Source organism: Taeniopygia guttata, chromosome 27 (assembly GCF_048771995.1).
Source record: "Taeniopygia guttata chromosome 27, bTaeGut7.mat, whole genome shotgun sequence".
Classification (NCBI taxonomy): domain Eukaryota; kingdom Metazoa; phylum Chordata; class Aves; order Passeriformes; family Estrildidae; genus Taeniopygia; species Taeniopygia guttata.
In genome coordinates, this window is record NC_133052.1 from 1,853,885 (window position 1) to 1,870,928 (window position 17,044).

Consider the following 17,044-nt stretch of genomic DNA (forward strand, 5'->3'; position numbering starts at 1 on the left):
CTGTGCCACTGAAACCTCCAGTCTTCTTATACCACATTAAAAATACAATGTAATAATCATATTCCTGCACCTGCTGGGCAAAATCTGGCCTATCTGTTTCATGTCCCAAAATCCTAAAAAGCTCCTGACAGAATTAGATCTAAAATATACAGAAACTCATTAGGAGTACGGTTAATTACCTAAGTGTAAGGCAAGCTGTCTTTGTGCCTTTGCTGTACATTTCACTCAGCAGATATGGTTTGAACTGAGGTATTGGAAACCTGATATTACCCCACAAAAATATTCAGGACTGGTGAGTGCAGAGCTCTTGGGTAGGTCTGTCTTCAAAAGCACAGCTTTGAAAATAGATGTCAACTCTAGGATTTCTGTAGGGAGGACCTTAGTTGATTCCTGGTTATGCCAAAGCCTCCCACGATCAGGGCACTTGTTGTAAGGCACTTTCTCTTCTGTGACCTATATTGAACCATAACCTGCAAGGAGGCAGAGCAGAGACACCCAAGCCTTCACTTCATGGGCACCACTAACAGCCATTGTGAACACAGTTTTATTTTGATGACAAATAGAACCTCTGGCCATGGAGTTCCACCTCCTTGGGAGCACTGCTAGATCATCCTTGGGACAGTATATTTCTCTAACACTTGACAGGGTTCAGATCTAGAGGCCGAGAGTTTCTGTCCTCCTCCCAATCCCCTTTTCAGTGCCCACAGCCTTGAGCAAGATCAGCATGGGGAGCACCTATGGCAGCAGGCACAGGGTTAGGCCCCACAGCCACAGGAGCAGCTCAAGCAGCCTTGGCACCACTGCCTGCACACCTGATACAACTAATGCTGAGATCAGATTTGTTTCCAGCCCACTCTGGGCAGATCTGCTCTTACCTCAAGCCTTCATGCCCCACTCTGGATGCCAAATAAGGCTGTTGTGGCATAGGAAAGGTATTTCCCAATTTAGTGTTCCCACTGACCCACTCCAAAGCAAGCCTGAGGCTCTTTCACAGGATCACACAAAGTGCGATTATGGAGAGGGCTAAACAGAAAGATGGGGACCACACAGGGTGAGAGATGCTCAGGAGGCCACCAGGAGCTTCAAGTTCTGCTCCTCCTGCCACACCTCTCCCCCTCTATCACTGTTGTCATAGGCAGAGGGAGGGACCAGCAGGGGCTGGGAGCAGTGACAGAGGCCAGGCAGGGCAGGTGTGGGCAGAGCTGCTGTGCAGGCAGAGAGAAGGTGGAGAGAGGCCACCCAGAGCGGGCCTGGCCATGTGGAGTGCCCTGTGTGTGGGCTTCTTGCCCATTGTAGGTAAGTGAAGGCAAGGGCTGATGGCCCCAGGAGCTGAGCGTGGCCCTGGGCTCTGCAGGGCTCGGGGCAGCTGTGCTGAGCGCCTGCAGCCGGACCTGTGCCCCGGCTCCAGCTGCCCAGCCATGCCTGTGCAGCTCGGGGAGAGCAGCCCTGCTCCTCTTGTGCCTCTGAGCTCGGCACCTCCAGCCCAGCTGCCTCCTCTGCAGCCTGGGCACACGCAGGGCACCTCCCTGCTGCACTCAGATCTCGGGGCCCAGCGCTTTGCCCTGGCACTGGGCACTGCTCCTGGGGCACTGCGGCCCCTCTGGCACACAGCAGCTGGAGCATGGCAGCACAGGGCACAAGCCCCACTGCCTGGGACAGGCCTTTGTCTTTGCTGTGCTCACCTCGAGCAGGTCATGGGACTGGAGAGAGGGTGCCTCACCATCTTGTCTTGGCAAGGACAAAGGATTTTGATCCCCCCAGGTTTAAATCCTTCCTGCTTCTTTGGGGAAAATCAGAAAACGCTTCCTGTGTGACAGGGAAAAGGAGGAAGGGAAATGTGGTGTCTCCTGCCTTGTGAGCCTTGCTAGCTCCCACCAGTGCTGCCCGTCTGTGTCAGCTGGCTTCAAAGAGCAGGATTTTGTCCTCTCACTGCTCCAGTGCCAGTCCAAAGCCCACCAGCATTGCCCTGACCTTTGCTGAATCCTTGGGTGACTGTGCCTTGTTCTTGCTCTCTGCAGCAGTCACTGGCCAGGTGGCCTTGGAGCAGCAGCCCAGGGAAGTGACCGTGCAAGAAGGACTTGAAGTCACCTTGCAGTGCTCCCTTAAGGGAGGTGATATGAGCAGCTATGACATGTACTGGTACCGTCAGGGCCCTCACGGCATGCAGTATATATCCATGGGTAGTTATAACTATGGAGAAGGTTTCGAAGGTCGCTTTATTGGAAAAAAGGAGAACTCCAAGAACAACTTCACACTGCAGATCCTGGCAGCAGAGCAAGGAGACCCAGCAATGTATTACTGTGGAGCAACCACACCCTGGAGCCACTCTGCAGCTGAGTGAGCCAAAAACCAACAGAGAAGCAAGACAAACGTCCCAGCATTTCCTCCTAAAAGCTGCACCCCAGAGCTCCTGTCAGGCAATGGCAGGTGCAGGAAACATCCCTCTGGCTTGGTGGCACTAAAAGGCCCTGCAGGGAGGGCTGCTAGCAGGGCTGGTACCCTTTATGGTGCAGGAGGAACTGTCCTGGGAACTGCAGAGGCTGTCTGGGGAAGTGCAGGTTTAGTGCACGTTGCCTGGGCTCCTGTCCAGCACAGCCTCGTCTCTCCTCTGTGCCTTGGCTGCAGAGCCATGGGATGATGGAGATGTGTTGCTGTAGCTTCCAGAGTGCTGTGCTGGATGCAGCCAGGCTGTTTAGGAAAGCCAGATCAGAAGGGATGGCATTGCTCTACAGGGTGGCTGCTACAGAGCACCTGACCAGGAAGAAGGAGTTGAGAAGGTGTGGTCAGTTGACTCTGGTTGTCCTTCAGAGGCACAGCAAGCTGCTGTCTCAGTGCCCATACTCCTCACTTAGGCAGGAGGAAAATAATGCAATTAAGGCTTGTAGGTTGAGACAAGGACATGTCCCAGGCATGCCACCAATGGCAAACACATGGACTTGGAGAAATGTATTTAATTTTTGGTAAATCAAATCAGAGTAGGATAATGAGAAAAAAAAAAAAGGATACATCTAAAAACCTTTCATCTACCCAAATATTGCACAGAAATGAGGAATGCAACCATCACTTCATAATCCATTTTTTCTGTGGCTTCTTCCTTCTCATGCCCTTCTCCTTTTTCAGAGTGTGGAGCCCACGCCAGAGGAGACATTTCTCCAGGAATTTTTTGACACTGGTTCTTGGCATTGACTGCAGTTCTTTATAAACTCCTCCAGTGTCGGTTGTAGTTCCTGCTGTCCTTCAGGAATAGATTGCTTCAGTGTTGATCCTTGCACGTTCTCCCAGAAAAGCTGCTATGACGTGGGCTATTTCTTCCATGAGACCACAGTTCCTGTCCGAAACCGGCTCCAATATGAGCTCTGCATGGAGTCCCAGACATGCTTAGTACATATCCAGTTGCTTATGTAAGGGGAACCCCTTAGGCTGTAGGGTCAATATCTGCTCCACCATCACTTGACATCACCTGCACCATCCTGGTCTTCACCGTGCACATCAGGGGAATCTCTGCTGTGGCACCTGGAGCATCTCCCAGCCCTCTTTCCACATGGACACTAAGCACAGATTTGAGAAATGGGAACCTTTCCTAGCCACGTTTACAGCATTCTAAAGTGAGTCAAATGGTCTTGATGTGTGAGAAGGAGGTGGATGTTGTGCATTCTTGATTTAGTTGTGCCCTCAGCATTGGCTTCCCTGGAAGTCTTTGGACAAAATCCATTCTTATGGACTAGAAAACAGGTCTGTTACTTTTTTTTTTTTTCTTTTTTTTTTTTTTTGTCAGGAGTAGGTATTGTGTGGTCCATCTCCTCCCGTTGGTCTGTGGGAAATGAAATTCCTAAAGGTTGATCTGGCTGCTGAAGCTTGAGGTGAATAAAGCATTCAGGACCTCAGCCCTAACCTGTGTCACCTGACATATCCTGTGTCACCTGGTCCCCAACCCATTCAGCAGTGGGCCCATGTTTTCCCGGACTCATTTGTCCATGCATGCTCCTGGCATGTGTACCTGACTCCTTGCTCACTGGGGAGGAATCCTCTTCAGCTCAGCGCTGCTGGGGCTGGGGACCAATGTGTCCCCTGCTGGGCTGCCAAGCCTGGGAAGGACATGGACAGAGGAGAACAAACGCAAGGAAGGGCCATGAACACAAGGAAGGGAACAGCTGACATGTTAAGAGAGTCTGGGAAATCTGGGTGCGTTTAGTACAGACAAGAAATTGCTGGCAGGGAATTTTTCACATGCATCCCTTGCAGTCCTCCATCGCTGGCCTTTGGTTTCTTCAAGGGAGAAGGGAAGAGCTTCTACTTATCATTTCCCAGTTGAATTTCCCCCATCTACTCTGCCCAGGATTGCAGCCTCTATCAACAAGCTGTGGCCAGCAATAGACTAGTCAAGCACCAGGAAACAGCCAATAGAATGCTTGTTCTTCCCCATCTCTCAAAAGCCATGTGTTGCACTGAACTTTTTAAAAGCAACTTCTCTTGGTAATACTGCTCTAAGTATCCTCTTGTAGCAAAGAACTGACAGACATTGCAAGGGAAATTTTCTCTTCTGCCTGAGGCAAATACCTCCTGCAAGGATGGGAATGCATCTATAAGTGCATCTTTCACAGGACCACAGAAAGGGTGAAATTGAAAAATGTTTCTTTTAAACAAAGAAGGCTTAAAAAATGATGGGGAAAGACTTTTTTTAATACAGGCTGTAGTGATGGGACAAGAGGGAATAGTTTTAAACAAGAGAGGATAGATTCAGACAAGATACAATGAAGATTTTTTTTTTTTAATGACAGTGATGAAATAGATTGCCCAAATAAATTGTATCTGCTCCAAACTTGAAAGCAATTACGATCAAATTCAGTGTGGCTTAAGCAACCAATTTGTCTTTGTTTGAATGACAGGTGTCTGCCAAGGAAGCCAGGAACCCCCCTTGGAATGGAGACTATTACCAGCTTGCCTCACAATTAGTATAACTTTGAAATTATGGGGCTTTTTGGCAAAGATATAGAAAAGGCATAGCAGTTCTTTGCCAGTATGTGTGTGTATAACAAGGCAAACAGCAGAAGCAGCAGCGCAGTGAACAGAAGCAAACATCCAGGTCCAGCCTCTGGCGGCCGCAGGCACTTTCCATTTGGGTGCAGTTCCGGGCACAGCCAGCAGGGGCGCTGCTGGCTCCGGGCCTGGCAGGGTGGGTGCGATGATTCCCCCGGGGCTGCAGGGGGCGCTGTGGCGCGAGCTGAGCTGCCTCTCTGCATGTGGGTAATGGCGGGCAGGCAGGAGAGATGGAGACGGGGCTCCCTTTACAACCCTGATCCTGGGGTGCCTCTCCGATCTTGGTGCCCCTTGAGATGGCAAAAGGAGCTGTAGCTGGAACCTGAGAAGCAGCAGCTGGAATGGCAGAGGCAAACACACCCAGGGTGGAAAACAGTAGCTTCCTTCCAGAGCTGTGCCAAAACCTGTGGGATGTCAGGTAGACATGGGGTGTCAAGTTTAAGTGTAAAAAGTATCTCTGAGGCAGTGGCAGAAACCAGCAGGGCTGGGCTGTGGCAGCCAGGCTCCCACAAACAGCCAGGAGACGCTCCCTCCAGAGGAGGTAAGGGGTCTGGGTCCCAGGTTCCCCCTGAGGCACCCAAACACATGGTCAGTCCCAGGGAGATGGGTTGGAGGAGAGGTACCATGTCAACAACTACTCTTATGAGCAAAGGCTCATCTACGGTAGGACTACCCGTGGAGGACAGAACTCCATGGTGGTAGTGATTTCTCCTTGCAGCAGCGGCCCAGCACGAAGACTAAGACTGTTTCTCCTCCAATTCCCAGAGCGAGTGCCAGTGAGGAGGATATTTTCTTAACAGCTCAAGAAAGGGATGAGACAATCAAGAAATTCTTTACACAAGGATAACAGCAACAAGACACCTAAGAGTTACTGCCTCCTTATCAGAACAGACAAACATCCTTCCACCTCCTCTCCATCTTTAAGGAGCCACCAGGATTAAGTTGAAGAAGTTGACAATAACCAGAGAACACCCTTTGTTTGAAAAGAATTTATGCATCATGTATGAGATATATGAATATGCAACAGGCTACTGCTTTTAAGGGTTAATCCTTTGTTAGCAAGGGTGCTTTCAAGGCTACATTGCCCTAGGAAGGCACCCGGACAGTCCGTATTTATTTGTTTTTTATTGTCCTTTATTGTCTGAACTCTGATTGTCCAAATAATTATTACTCTATTTTTAATAACTATTGTATTACTATTAAACTTTTAAAATTTTAAAACAAGTGATTGGCGTTTTTCACAGTCAACTATAACAACAGCAAACAGAGCCAATTAAAGCACCATCAGCTGAATCAAAAAATTTCTAAACAATTTTTAAACATGGACTGATTTTTTCTTTGGCATGAAAATTGGCTTAGAGGAGAGAAATGCTTGAACGTCTAGAAGACTTTGAAAACATAGGATGAAAATAACTTAAAAATGTATAAGCTTGAGAGATTCTCCCCAGAAAACTGTAAAATATTTAACCCTAACTCTCTTTTTGTGTGTTAAAAGACAAACCAGTAATCAGAAACTTTCTGTGAGACACTTCTAACAACAATATTACTTTCTAAAGTGTGACTATTCTAGTCAGAAGAACACTAACTGTCCACTCTGCCAAAAAAAAAAGCAATGATAATAAAGTTATTTTTTTTGGGTAGAGAATCCTCTAGAGCAGTATTACACGTTTAAAAGTAGAGCAGTGTAGAGGGACAGGAAAACAAAAGGGAGCTCTTCAAAGACATGAAAGAGGACACATCACCTGGCATTGAAAACCCCCAGATGTTTTTGTAGAACTGTCTAGCACAGTGTGAACTACTGGCACAGTGATTGAAAACAACTGAACCACCATACACAATTGAACCACCACACACCTCCTTTCTCTTGAAGGGGGAAACATGGTGGCCATACTTCATCTGTTTTTCCCCAGACAACTCTGTGCACATAAACCAATTTGATTCCCAGAATTACTCCAAGAGCAGAAAAACCAATTTTTCCAAGATCAATTTCTTTACCATTCAACCTGAGATCTTGGCTCTTGCAAACAGGTCATTTTAGACATTTGATTGCCAGCTCCAGTGGAACAAGTGGGCAGGAACCTTCTATATTTGTATGTTTCCATTCCAGCTCAGCATTATGTTCTTCTCTTGTTCTGAGAGCACAGAGAAGAACAAAGATCCTATTAATTTCAGATCCAACAATGGCCAGAAGAAGATGTGGATGAAGAACAAGACCTGGAAACCAGAAATGGCACTTTCCACTAGGAATCTCTCAGCTATAGATATCAGAAGAGGGACTGATTCACCTGTGGTTGTTTTACATTTACCAGTGTTATAGATGGATAATGAGATTATTTGCTCTCACAATTAAGGGATGAATATTGTGTGACTATTAAGACAAGCTTTTTTGAGATATAGTTATGTTATTGTGGTTTGTTGTTTGGATGTCCTATGTTCTCCCCATTGTTCCCTTTTCTCCCCCTCTGTATTGTTGCCACCTGGGTTGTCTAGAACAGGTAGAAAAAAAGGTGTGCACATGTGCTTTTTATATGGGGCAGTTGGGAACAGAACTGGGGTTGAGGCATGAAAAAAACCTGACCCTCCCACCAAGTTGCAGAAAAGAAGGGCCAGGGTTGGCTGATGCAACCCCCCTCCGGGGTATAAAAGGTGAAGTATCCACCTTGAAGACAAGCCATGTGGTAGACAGCTCCGAGGGGGGCTCCCAGGCCTGTTTTTCCTTATTTAGTCCTTTTGTTGTATTTTAGTTAAGGTTTAATAAACCTTTTAAACATTCTAAAGTGAGCAGTTATTTCTCACACCAGTTATGCGTTTATTCAGGAGCCCTTTGTTGATCATTTTGGATGTCCGACACAGTGCTTGACTTTCTGCTTTGTCAAGAGAAACCGTTCTTGAGGTTCCAGGAGGTAATCTCTGAAAATGAGCAGCTCTTCTAGACCCCTTGTCCTAGCTTGTAAGATAAGCATGTATTCTATTTGCCATCTGTTGGAGGTGGGGCAGGTACCTTCTCTTAAGTTAGGCAGTTTTCTTATCTCTTCCAAGAGCAATGTCTCCCTCTAGGGAGATATCTTCTGTAAATGGGCCATTGAATGACTCACTGCATGACTGATAAAGTTACATCATCCCATTGTGAGATGCTCCACCCAGAGGGAGGAGCCAAGAATTCCTACCTGCATAAAATTAACGTTTTTTAGGACATCAGAACAGCCTCTTCCTGGATTCCCAGATGAGCAGCCTCTTCACTGGATTCCTAGAAAAACAGCTTCTTCCCCACTGCATTCCCAGAGGAAAAACAAGCCCATCTACTCTATCACCAGACCTTCAGAGAAAACTACATCCTTCTACAAGATCATCGCTTCAGCAGCATTTCATCTACCACTCCAGGAGGAGCAGCCACCATTTAACTGGACCATTACCAACACTCTGACTCCTCAGGGTGTCAGGTTTCTGACTCTATCAGTAGTTTTGTTAGTACTAACTGCATTTTTTTTTTAATTTTGGGGTTTTTTTTCCAGGTAAAGAACTGTTATTCCCATTCCCATATCTTTGCCTGAGAGCCTTTTAATTTTGAAATTGTGGTAATTCGGAGGGAGGGGTTTTACCTTTCCCATTTCACGGAAGGCTCTTGCCTTCCTTCACAGACTCCTCTCTTTTCAAACCAAGACACACCTCCTCTGTCCAGGACCATATCCCATGGGATTCCTCCCAGAAGATCCCAGATTCTGCTCTCCTGAAGCCCAGGCTCCAGTCCTGTTTTAGCATTGCTCTCTTCTCCCTGGATCCTGAGCTCAAGCAGTGCAAGGTCACTGCAGCCAAGTCTGCCCCAACCACCTCACATCCACCACCAATTCTTCCTCACTGGCACATAGAGGTCCAGCTCACCAGCCACTTGTGTCAGCAAATTTCTTGTGAGGAAATAATGCCTTTGTTATGTGTTCAGCTGTGCTGGCATGCCATCTGATACCTGACACACTTCTAGCACCTCATGAGGATCACAGCCTACGGATGTCCCATTTGTCCCACGAAACCCTGCCTGTTTCTTCCCATTCCTCTCATGTTTTCTACCCATACTTGCCTCCTGGGAATGCCTTCAATTCTCTATCCATTCATGGTCTTGGTTTTGTTTTGAGTCTGGAATGGTCATTGTGTCCCCTGGCTCAGGGATTTTTGTGATGGGTGATGGGCATTCTGTGAGGGTTGGGGACCAGGGCCTGCCGCTTCCTTCCGGGAGGGGCTGCTCAGCTCGGGAGCCACAGGACAAGGGTGTCTGACTGGAGACACTGTTGTCTTGTACTTTTTGCCTGTTATTTTTTCTCTTCCTTCACACTGTGAGTAGGGCTACCCAGCCTTCTTCTGTGCCCCTTTGTCACTTGGGAGCCCAGAGTTGGTGTGAGCTGTGCCAGGAGCCAGGAGCACGCTGGGCCAAGCCCTTTGCTGAGCCCAGGAGCAGCCATTGCCAGTGAGCTCTGCAAAGGAGCAATCCCCCTGCCCAGCCCTGCAGTTGTCTGCTACTGCTTCAGAGATTTTTGCAACACCATCACTTAACACCTCCTGTCCTCCCAGACACCTGTGGCTCCTGCCACAGCTTCAGAGTTTCTCCTACACTTGGTTTAGCACCCTGGCTGTGCTCACCTCGGCCTTTCCAGCCTGCTGCTCCAAGGTTCCTGGTACAGCTGGTTTCACTATCGAGAGGGGCACCGGGATCACCAACCCTGGGGGTTTGTAAAGGAGCCCCTTCTCCATCTCTGCCGGCTGTGCCACCATTACCCACATGCAGAGAGGCGCCCCCTGCAGCCCCGGGGGAATCATCGCACCCACTGTGACCAGCCATGAGCCAGCAGCGCCCCTGCTGGCTGTGCCCGGAACTGCACCCAAGGGGAAAGTGCCTGCGGCCGCCAGAGGCTTGGAATGGGGACACCCAGTCTTCTCCCAGCCTCTGTTCGCTGCTGCTGCTGCTGTTGTTTCCTTCTTATACACACACATACTGCTAAAGGACTGTTATTCCTTTCCCATCTCTCTGCCTGAATGCCCCTTTATTCCAAAATTATAATAGTTTGGAGGGAAGGAGGTCATAGTCTCCAGTCCAAGGCAGGTCCCACCTTCCTTGGCAGACACCTGTCTTTCAAACTAGAACAGCCACCAGCGCCTGTGTGAGGCAGCACAGGCAGCAGATGGAGCAACCACAGACTCACACAGAGTACATTTCTTTCCATGACCTTGCTAACTTGGGGGAATCCCTCAGCAACAGCCAGGCAGAGGCAAAGAGAGACACTGGCATCGAAACTGGGTCCATGCTAGAGGATCCCTGGATTCAGTTCCTGGGCTGTCAAGGGCAGTTCCCAGCTGAAAGGTCACTTCAGGAGTTTACGATCCTCCTGAGTCTTCTGCTTTTAATCTATGCCACCCAAAACCCCAGACCTAACCTGCTTCATCCCAGGACTCCCATCACACTACCACTAGTACCCACAAGAAGAGAACTAGGGGGATTAAATTGCATTGTAAGAAATGCTCCAAAATAACACCAGAAAAACTGATTCTTTTCCTGTTTTCTATCCACCTTAACTCCCTCAGACCTTTCAGAGGAGCCATGTAATCCCCAAGTTTTCATTTACAACTCAACCTCTCTGTTATTATTTTACATCCTTCCTTGAAAGCCATACAGTATTTCTTCTTGTGGTATGATGGGTCTTAAACCACTGAAGAAGTCATGTGACTGCCTGTATAATCTAAAATTCTCTGTAGTAGAACTGAGACAGTTTTTGCTATGAAATATATCACGGTGTGCAGGGACTGGGCTCCCACAATGATATAAACTTCATAGGGACCTGTACAAAAACAAGAGGGAAAAAAGGTGAGAAATTCTGGGAAAGAAACGAGATGGGTGACTCTAGTGACTAGGGAGAAAAGTACAACATTCTTCCTATATGTCCTTTTGTGCTGGATACATAAAAGAGTTCATAAAGGTTCTAAAAGGTGGAAGAATGGGAGAAGTTAAAAATTCTATACTCAATCAAGCCATTTGAAATCACTGAACAATTAAATTAACTTTTTTTTTCTTTCTAGTTTTGGAAGTAAATCTACCTCTGGTCCTCTCAGAAACTTACAACCCAGCATAATTAGGTCTGACATCTTTTCATCGCCTGTTTTTACAACAAGTTTTAACACCTTGAGGAAAGAGTGAGTTATTGGAATAAGTCTTAGCAGTGTGTGAAGAGAGAAGCTTATCTTTGGACCCGGGACAGCACTCACAGTAGTACCAAGTAAGTGACATTTCTTTATTCCTAAAAATTCTTTTAAATTTAGGATGGAGGTGGACAAAGGAATTTCAAGGTTTGGGTTCACTGAAAGAATTTTCAGCTGCAATAATCCCTTGAATGCACTCGCTCTCCAGCCAGGCTTTCCAGCCCAACCCTCAGCTTGGAGCTGCTCAGGAAGGTTTCCCAGGAACAATGGGGCTGACTCTGCATAGCACCATTATTCCATGATCCCCAAAATGTGATGGCTGATTCCCACTTTGGGCAGCACTCTGGCCCCAGTTGACTGTGCAGTGTCCAATTCTCCAGTGCAAGTGGACTTGCACTGACTGACTTGGGGCAGGAATGCAGAGCTCAGTGAAGAGCTCACAGTGCTGAGGAGCTTTGAGACAGATCTGTAACTGCCTGCTTTGAGAAGTTCTGGTTTGACACTGACAGTGTCCCCAGGTAAGGAATTCCACTGCCATAGGGACAGAGCAGGAAGGAGGTTAAATAGCCTTGGGCTTAAATTCTCACAAGTGCCTCATATCCAAGAGCTCCTGGAATGAAAGACAGTTGTGTGCCAGATGGTGTGGGTTCTGAAAAGCCCAATGTGGGGAGTAGGGATGAGAAGAAGCATTAGTTATTCCAATTTTTATTTGAAATTCCATGATGTACCAAATAGATGTATGTCACCCCGATCTTTTCTATGGTTGTGTGAATGTTAGGGCAGCAGAAGGGTTTTTGATGTTGATTGGTGTTATCCTAAAGATCCAGGTGCATCTCTCAGGAATTGTTTCTGTGCTTTCAGTGTTCTGCATGTATTCAAAATGCTGCAAGAACATCTTGCGTTATTTTACATCCCTAAAACTTCCTGAACTCCTCTCAGAAGGATGTGGGACTGCCTTGGGTGCTGCCTAATAGCTCTCCATGCCCGTAGGCTCTGTAGCATGGGAATAAATGTATATTTGGGAGCAATCTCAGTGCACTTCCAGTTCCAAAAGGACAAAGGAATGTAAAGATAGCGTTCAAAACAAAGACCACTTCTTTCCATGCTCTACAATGATTTTCTATCTAAAGACAGGGTATTTTCAGAGCTGCACAGGGACTCTGGGATTATGTTTGACAGTAAAAGACATTGAGCCTTATGTATCAAAGTCCCTTTCAAGTCTGCTGAAATACTTAATAAGTTGAAGACAAAGTTTCCAGGATTTAAGCAACCCTCCCCTTTTGGTTTTGAATTCCTTTGGGAGATACTAATCTGCATTTTAAGGTGTTTACAGCACAAATACTTTACTATCCAATCTTTTGCCAATTCCCCAAATCAATATGAAATAAAATAACAACCATTACTGCAACTGTGGGATTCTCCAGGCATATTCTGTTAGCCTCAGTTAAGGACAGAGAAGGTTTTCCTTTTGGTTGGGGTTGGATTATTCCTGATTAAACATCCATTGAGAATGCTAAGGGCTATTACTTTTTAGAACACAGAGCTCCTCCAGTGATTTATAAGACACAAGAAAAGGAGAAAACCAACTTTTTGTCCAAATGAATTTGGATATAAACATAAAACACCCTTTATTCTCCACATATGACCTGACCTAGAGGCAGAGGGATTTTCTTTCAAAAACAAATCATGGTACCACAATGATTTGTTGGCTACTAAATTCTTTTGACACCAACAGTTTTCTTGTAAGACAGCTGGTTGTGACTTTAAGCATTCTTCTTTCCTTACTTCTATACCTAATGTCAAGGAACAATGACATAAAAGACACTAGATGAGAATGTTACAAATTAGTCACAGCTGGAGTACATGTGAATTTTTGGTCACTCAGCCTTTGGGCAATCCCACAGTTAAATCAATCCTGTCCAAACCTTGCTTTCTCTTTACAGACATTTCAGAAAGTTCTGTCCCTCAAGTCATTGTGATAAAATCAAAGAAACTGAAAGAAGGGGGAAGCTCTGGGAAAGCAGCTTGTTTGGCAAGGAACTTCCTTACAAAGAACATCAGCTTGGAGATGCCTTCTCAGGAGGTCGTATATGAGCAGAGCACATCCATTTGGACGTCAGACAGGTTGTACAATGCAATTAAAGTGGTCAATGTGACAAAAGACACAGAGGTGACCTGCACGGCCAAATCCCACAACAGCACGATAACAACACAGCCAGGTACAGTTTGGTGGCACAGCTGTCACTTGTTTCTGGAGACAGTGGCCTGTGGGGCTTTGTCTTCTCCTTCTTGACAGCACTGCCCTGGGCAGCAGGCAGAAATGAGACAGACATTGGGTACTTCAGCAGGGAGAGCTGAAAGATGCTTCAAAGCATCTGAAAGAAATGGTTTCAACTATTTAACCACCTTGAGATAGTTTTTTGGGGGGAGAAGAGGGAAGAGACAATCCATTCATTCAAAACGTGAATTTCCTTATGACTAAATATTTCACCCTTAGCAGCAACAAACCTGCTGCAGTGCAAACTCGAACAGCCTTTCTAAAACCTTCACAAAGTTAAAGGTGGGGTGTGCTGTGAGGTTTTTTTTGATAAATATGCTTTCTATATTTTGCCATTATATTTGTAGTCTTGAATTTACTTTCATATAGTAAAACCAATGCAGGAATTCTGTTTCCTGCAACTGCATGGAGAAATTATCTCCTCCAGTTAATGTTGGAATTAATGACTGATCATCAGAGCCTCAACTTTCCTCAGTTCCTAGAGCAAATGTCACCTGAAGAATTCTTTAATTCTGTATCGGAGGTGGATTTTGTTTAAAATGCCTTTTCTTTATCATGCTACAGAAGAAGAGGCTGAAGAGCCGGTAACAGGAGCCAGTGACACGGTTTGCAACAGCACAGACCCCTCAGCACAAGGTGAGTTACCCAAACAGGATGTGAAGTTACATTGCTGCCTGGGGGATAAAGGCGTGGAAATGTATTTTCCCCAGGGCAGAGGACTCAGAACACAACACATTCCGCAGACACAAGCTGCTGTTCCAAGGTTGCTCCTGCAGTTACACACAAGCCCCAGGAAGCAAAAAGCAACAGAGACACCCTGGGCTCCCCTGCTGTTGCCATGTTCTCTATCGGCTCTTCCTTTGCTGCTCTTCCTTTCCCTGAAACTGTCTCCTGTGGTTTTTCCCACTTTCTGCCAAGATCACAACATGAAAACCCAGACCATGATCTCTCCCCTCTTTTCTGGTCACTGAGCAGACCCTGAAGGGCAGAGAGTGAACATGCTGTCCATGGCTGTGCTGGGTTTGAGAGTCCTGCTGGCAAAGAGCATCGCCTTCAATGTCCTCATGAGTATCAAGTTGTTTCTTTTCTGAGGTAAGGCAGCTCACAGCTGTCAAACCCTGGGTCACAGGCCCAATTTCATTAAATGTACTTTAAACCTCCATTTGCTCTTCTAGACATGGGGAATGAAGACAAGAGGAACCCAAAGAAGATCAGGAAAGAACGTGAACCAGCAGCACAAGGGGCTTGAAAAAGCAGGGGCAGAGCTGCTGACAGAGACCACCCAGGACACAAGGCAGCACCTTCCCCTGAAGACACTGAATGCTGTTCACTCCTGCCTGGCCAGCTGATTTACACTGAAGACCTTTAAGTGCTTTTGCTGTTTCCTCTCCTCTGCCAACTGAGGAGAGTGGATTTATCCTCATCCTCCTGCAAAGTAGATCTCCCCACTCTTCTGGCATTTGCACACAAGTCTCCAACCTGCTTCAATAGCTTTGAAGACTCCAGTGCTCACTCTAGATAGATGGCCTTTGAAAAGCACCTTTCCCAGGTGTGTTGTGTTACTGCATGTGGAACTGGAGTAGCACTGCTGAGGGAGTTCAAGCCCAGTAGTTGACATTTGTATCTCACTATTTTAGATACATTTAATAAGTGTGTATCGCAGATAAGAAGAAATGTGTAGAATCTATAGAGGTTTCATTCCACTAGATAATGTTTATTTCTTTCTTAAGCCTGTATTTCTTCTGCAAAATGAAGTGCACCTGAATTTTAGGTTCCTGTAGTAGTGACAAAAATAAAGTTTTCTAGGCCAAATGCTGTGGGTTTTCTGTGTTTTCTGTTGTGAACCACGGATGGAAATTGATGAAATCCAACTGTCCGAAAGCCCACTGGGATCTGAAACACTGCTTTGATAATGCAGATTTCCTGGTGGCTGAACTTCTCTCTTGCAGACTTTGTGCAGGGAAGGATCACTCTGGCACATTCAGGAGCTTCAGTGAGGAGAGACCTTGCTGAAGGTACAAGAGAGGAAAATGCTCACACCAGCAGAGAAGGAGCCCTGCTGTTGTTTTGCACTCAGGGAGAGGAGGAAGGGGCCACCAGAAAATAATTTGGGGTGGTTTGATGGAGTGATAGTTTCCATAGCAACTTGGTTCTTGCCTAACAGAGATCAGCCCACACCTTCCCCAGCTCATGCCCCTCTCCCAAGCTACAGGCAGGATGCTGTGGTCACCATTTCTGACTCAGTTACACCAGGCAGCATTAACCCTCCCCTGCTTTTGACAACACAAGTTAACCACATCCTGGCAGGGAAATAAGGCTTTGCTCCCCCTGCCTGAGCTCCTGCTGCCTTCAAGAGAGCCTCTGCACGGACACAGCAAGGGGTGCTGCAGTGAGCCTGCTCAGCTCAGACCCTCAGGCCCTGCAGACACCCAGAGAAGAGCCTCAGCCCCTGCAGAAGCTCTGTGAAATTTGCATGGCAAATCTAAATTCAGTGAAATGCTCATGTACTGCATTCCACCACAATAAGGTCAGTCAAGGGGAGCCCTTCACCAGTATTTTTATCCTGATTTTCCAATGACACCCACAACGTTTTCCTCAAGCACTCCACACCTTTTCCCAGTCCCTCTGGTAGATTTATATTTTGGTAATACTCCCTCAGGCACAACCAGTGTAATCAGATGGTCAAGAAAGAAAGGTCAATGATTAAATGCTGTTATAATCCCTTAGTCTTGATGAAGTCTGGGACTAGGATTGGATCCATCCACACCTCCTCTAGGAGTTTACAAAGCAGCTGAGTCCTTTCTGCACCTCATGACTCAATAGGAGAGACTGCCTTTTACAGCTCTGCCCATTCTTGCCCCAACCTCCTCATCAATCTTTCTAAAATAATTCCAGTTTGTTGTTCCTGTCCCTGGTTTATCCTTGTAAGAAAGCTGCAGGGAGCGTTACTGTTGGACTGTGCCACACTTTGGCCAATCTTTGTTAAACCTGCTTTTGCTGACACCTCTGGCAGTGAATGTTTCATTGCCCTAAAGCCCTCATTTCATGACAGGGTCCCAGATTGTCCCCACTAGGCAGTGGCTTTTCACTTTGCATTGGCAATGCAGAACACGCAGCTGAACAAAACAGAACAGAACTGTCTCCAGTCCGATAGTAAGATTCTCTCAGTGTGCTTAATTCCACATAAGAGGACAGGATCTGCAACTCTGCCTCCTGGTGTCAGCTGAAGAGAGTTTTGTAGAGAAACTGTGCTCCACATTAAAATAGCCTCTGCTCAAAGAAGCACATTTGAATGTGGAGTTTTCCTGACATCTGAAAAAGCTATATTGTCCTGAAAGGGATCCCATGATGCCAAAAGAATGGAGGATGATAAGAAGTAGAACCCTTTGGTACAATACATTTTGACAGTACTATCCTGTTCTACAGATTAATTTGTGTCCATGTTTGATTGTTCTCATAGAGCCTTTGAAAATCTCCAGGGGTTGAGCCCCTGTCCCTGGAGACATTCAAAAGCCACCTGGACATGGTCCTTGGCAAACAGCTCCAGAC

General features: G+C 46.5%; 2 protein-coding genes across 2 annotated transcripts in view; both read left to right on the forward strand.

Annotated features, from left to right (window-relative positions):
* The window catches only part of LOC101232986 (T-cell receptor alpha chain constant), a 100,623-nt gene that overhangs the window by 31,768 nt on the left and 51,811 nt on the right, over positions 1–17,044 (forward strand). The gene's annotated exons all lie outside the window — the stretch shown is intronic.
* On the forward strand, positions 10,754–14,748 carry LOC140680694 (uncharacterized). The gene is made up of 6 exons (XM_072919011.1): positions 10,754–10,885; positions 11,098–11,294; positions 13,161–13,436; positions 14,060–14,131; positions 14,471–14,587; positions 14,671–14,748. Exons 3-5 carry the CDS (start codon positions 13,286–13,288, stop codon positions 14,584–14,586), a joined length of 339 nt encoding a protein of 112 aa, XP_072775112.1. The 5' UTR covers positions 10,754–10,885; positions 11,098–11,294; positions 13,161–13,285; the 3' UTR covers position 14,587; positions 14,671–14,748.

Excerpts from the sequence above, each read along its gene's own strand:
- LOC140680694 (XM_072919011.1), top strand. The coding sequence starts at position 13,286 with ATGCCTTCTCAGGAGGTCGTATATGAGCAGAGCACATCCATTTGGACG. Across the intron at positions 13,437-14,059 it reads CACGATAACAACACAGCCAG|AAGAAGAGGCTGAAGAGCCG; the intron begins GTACAGTTTGGT and ends ATCATGCTACAG. Across the intron at positions 14,132-14,470 it reads CACAGACCCCTCAGCACAAG|ACCCTGAAGGGCAGAGAGTG; the intron begins GTGAGTTACCCA and ends GTCACTGAGCAG.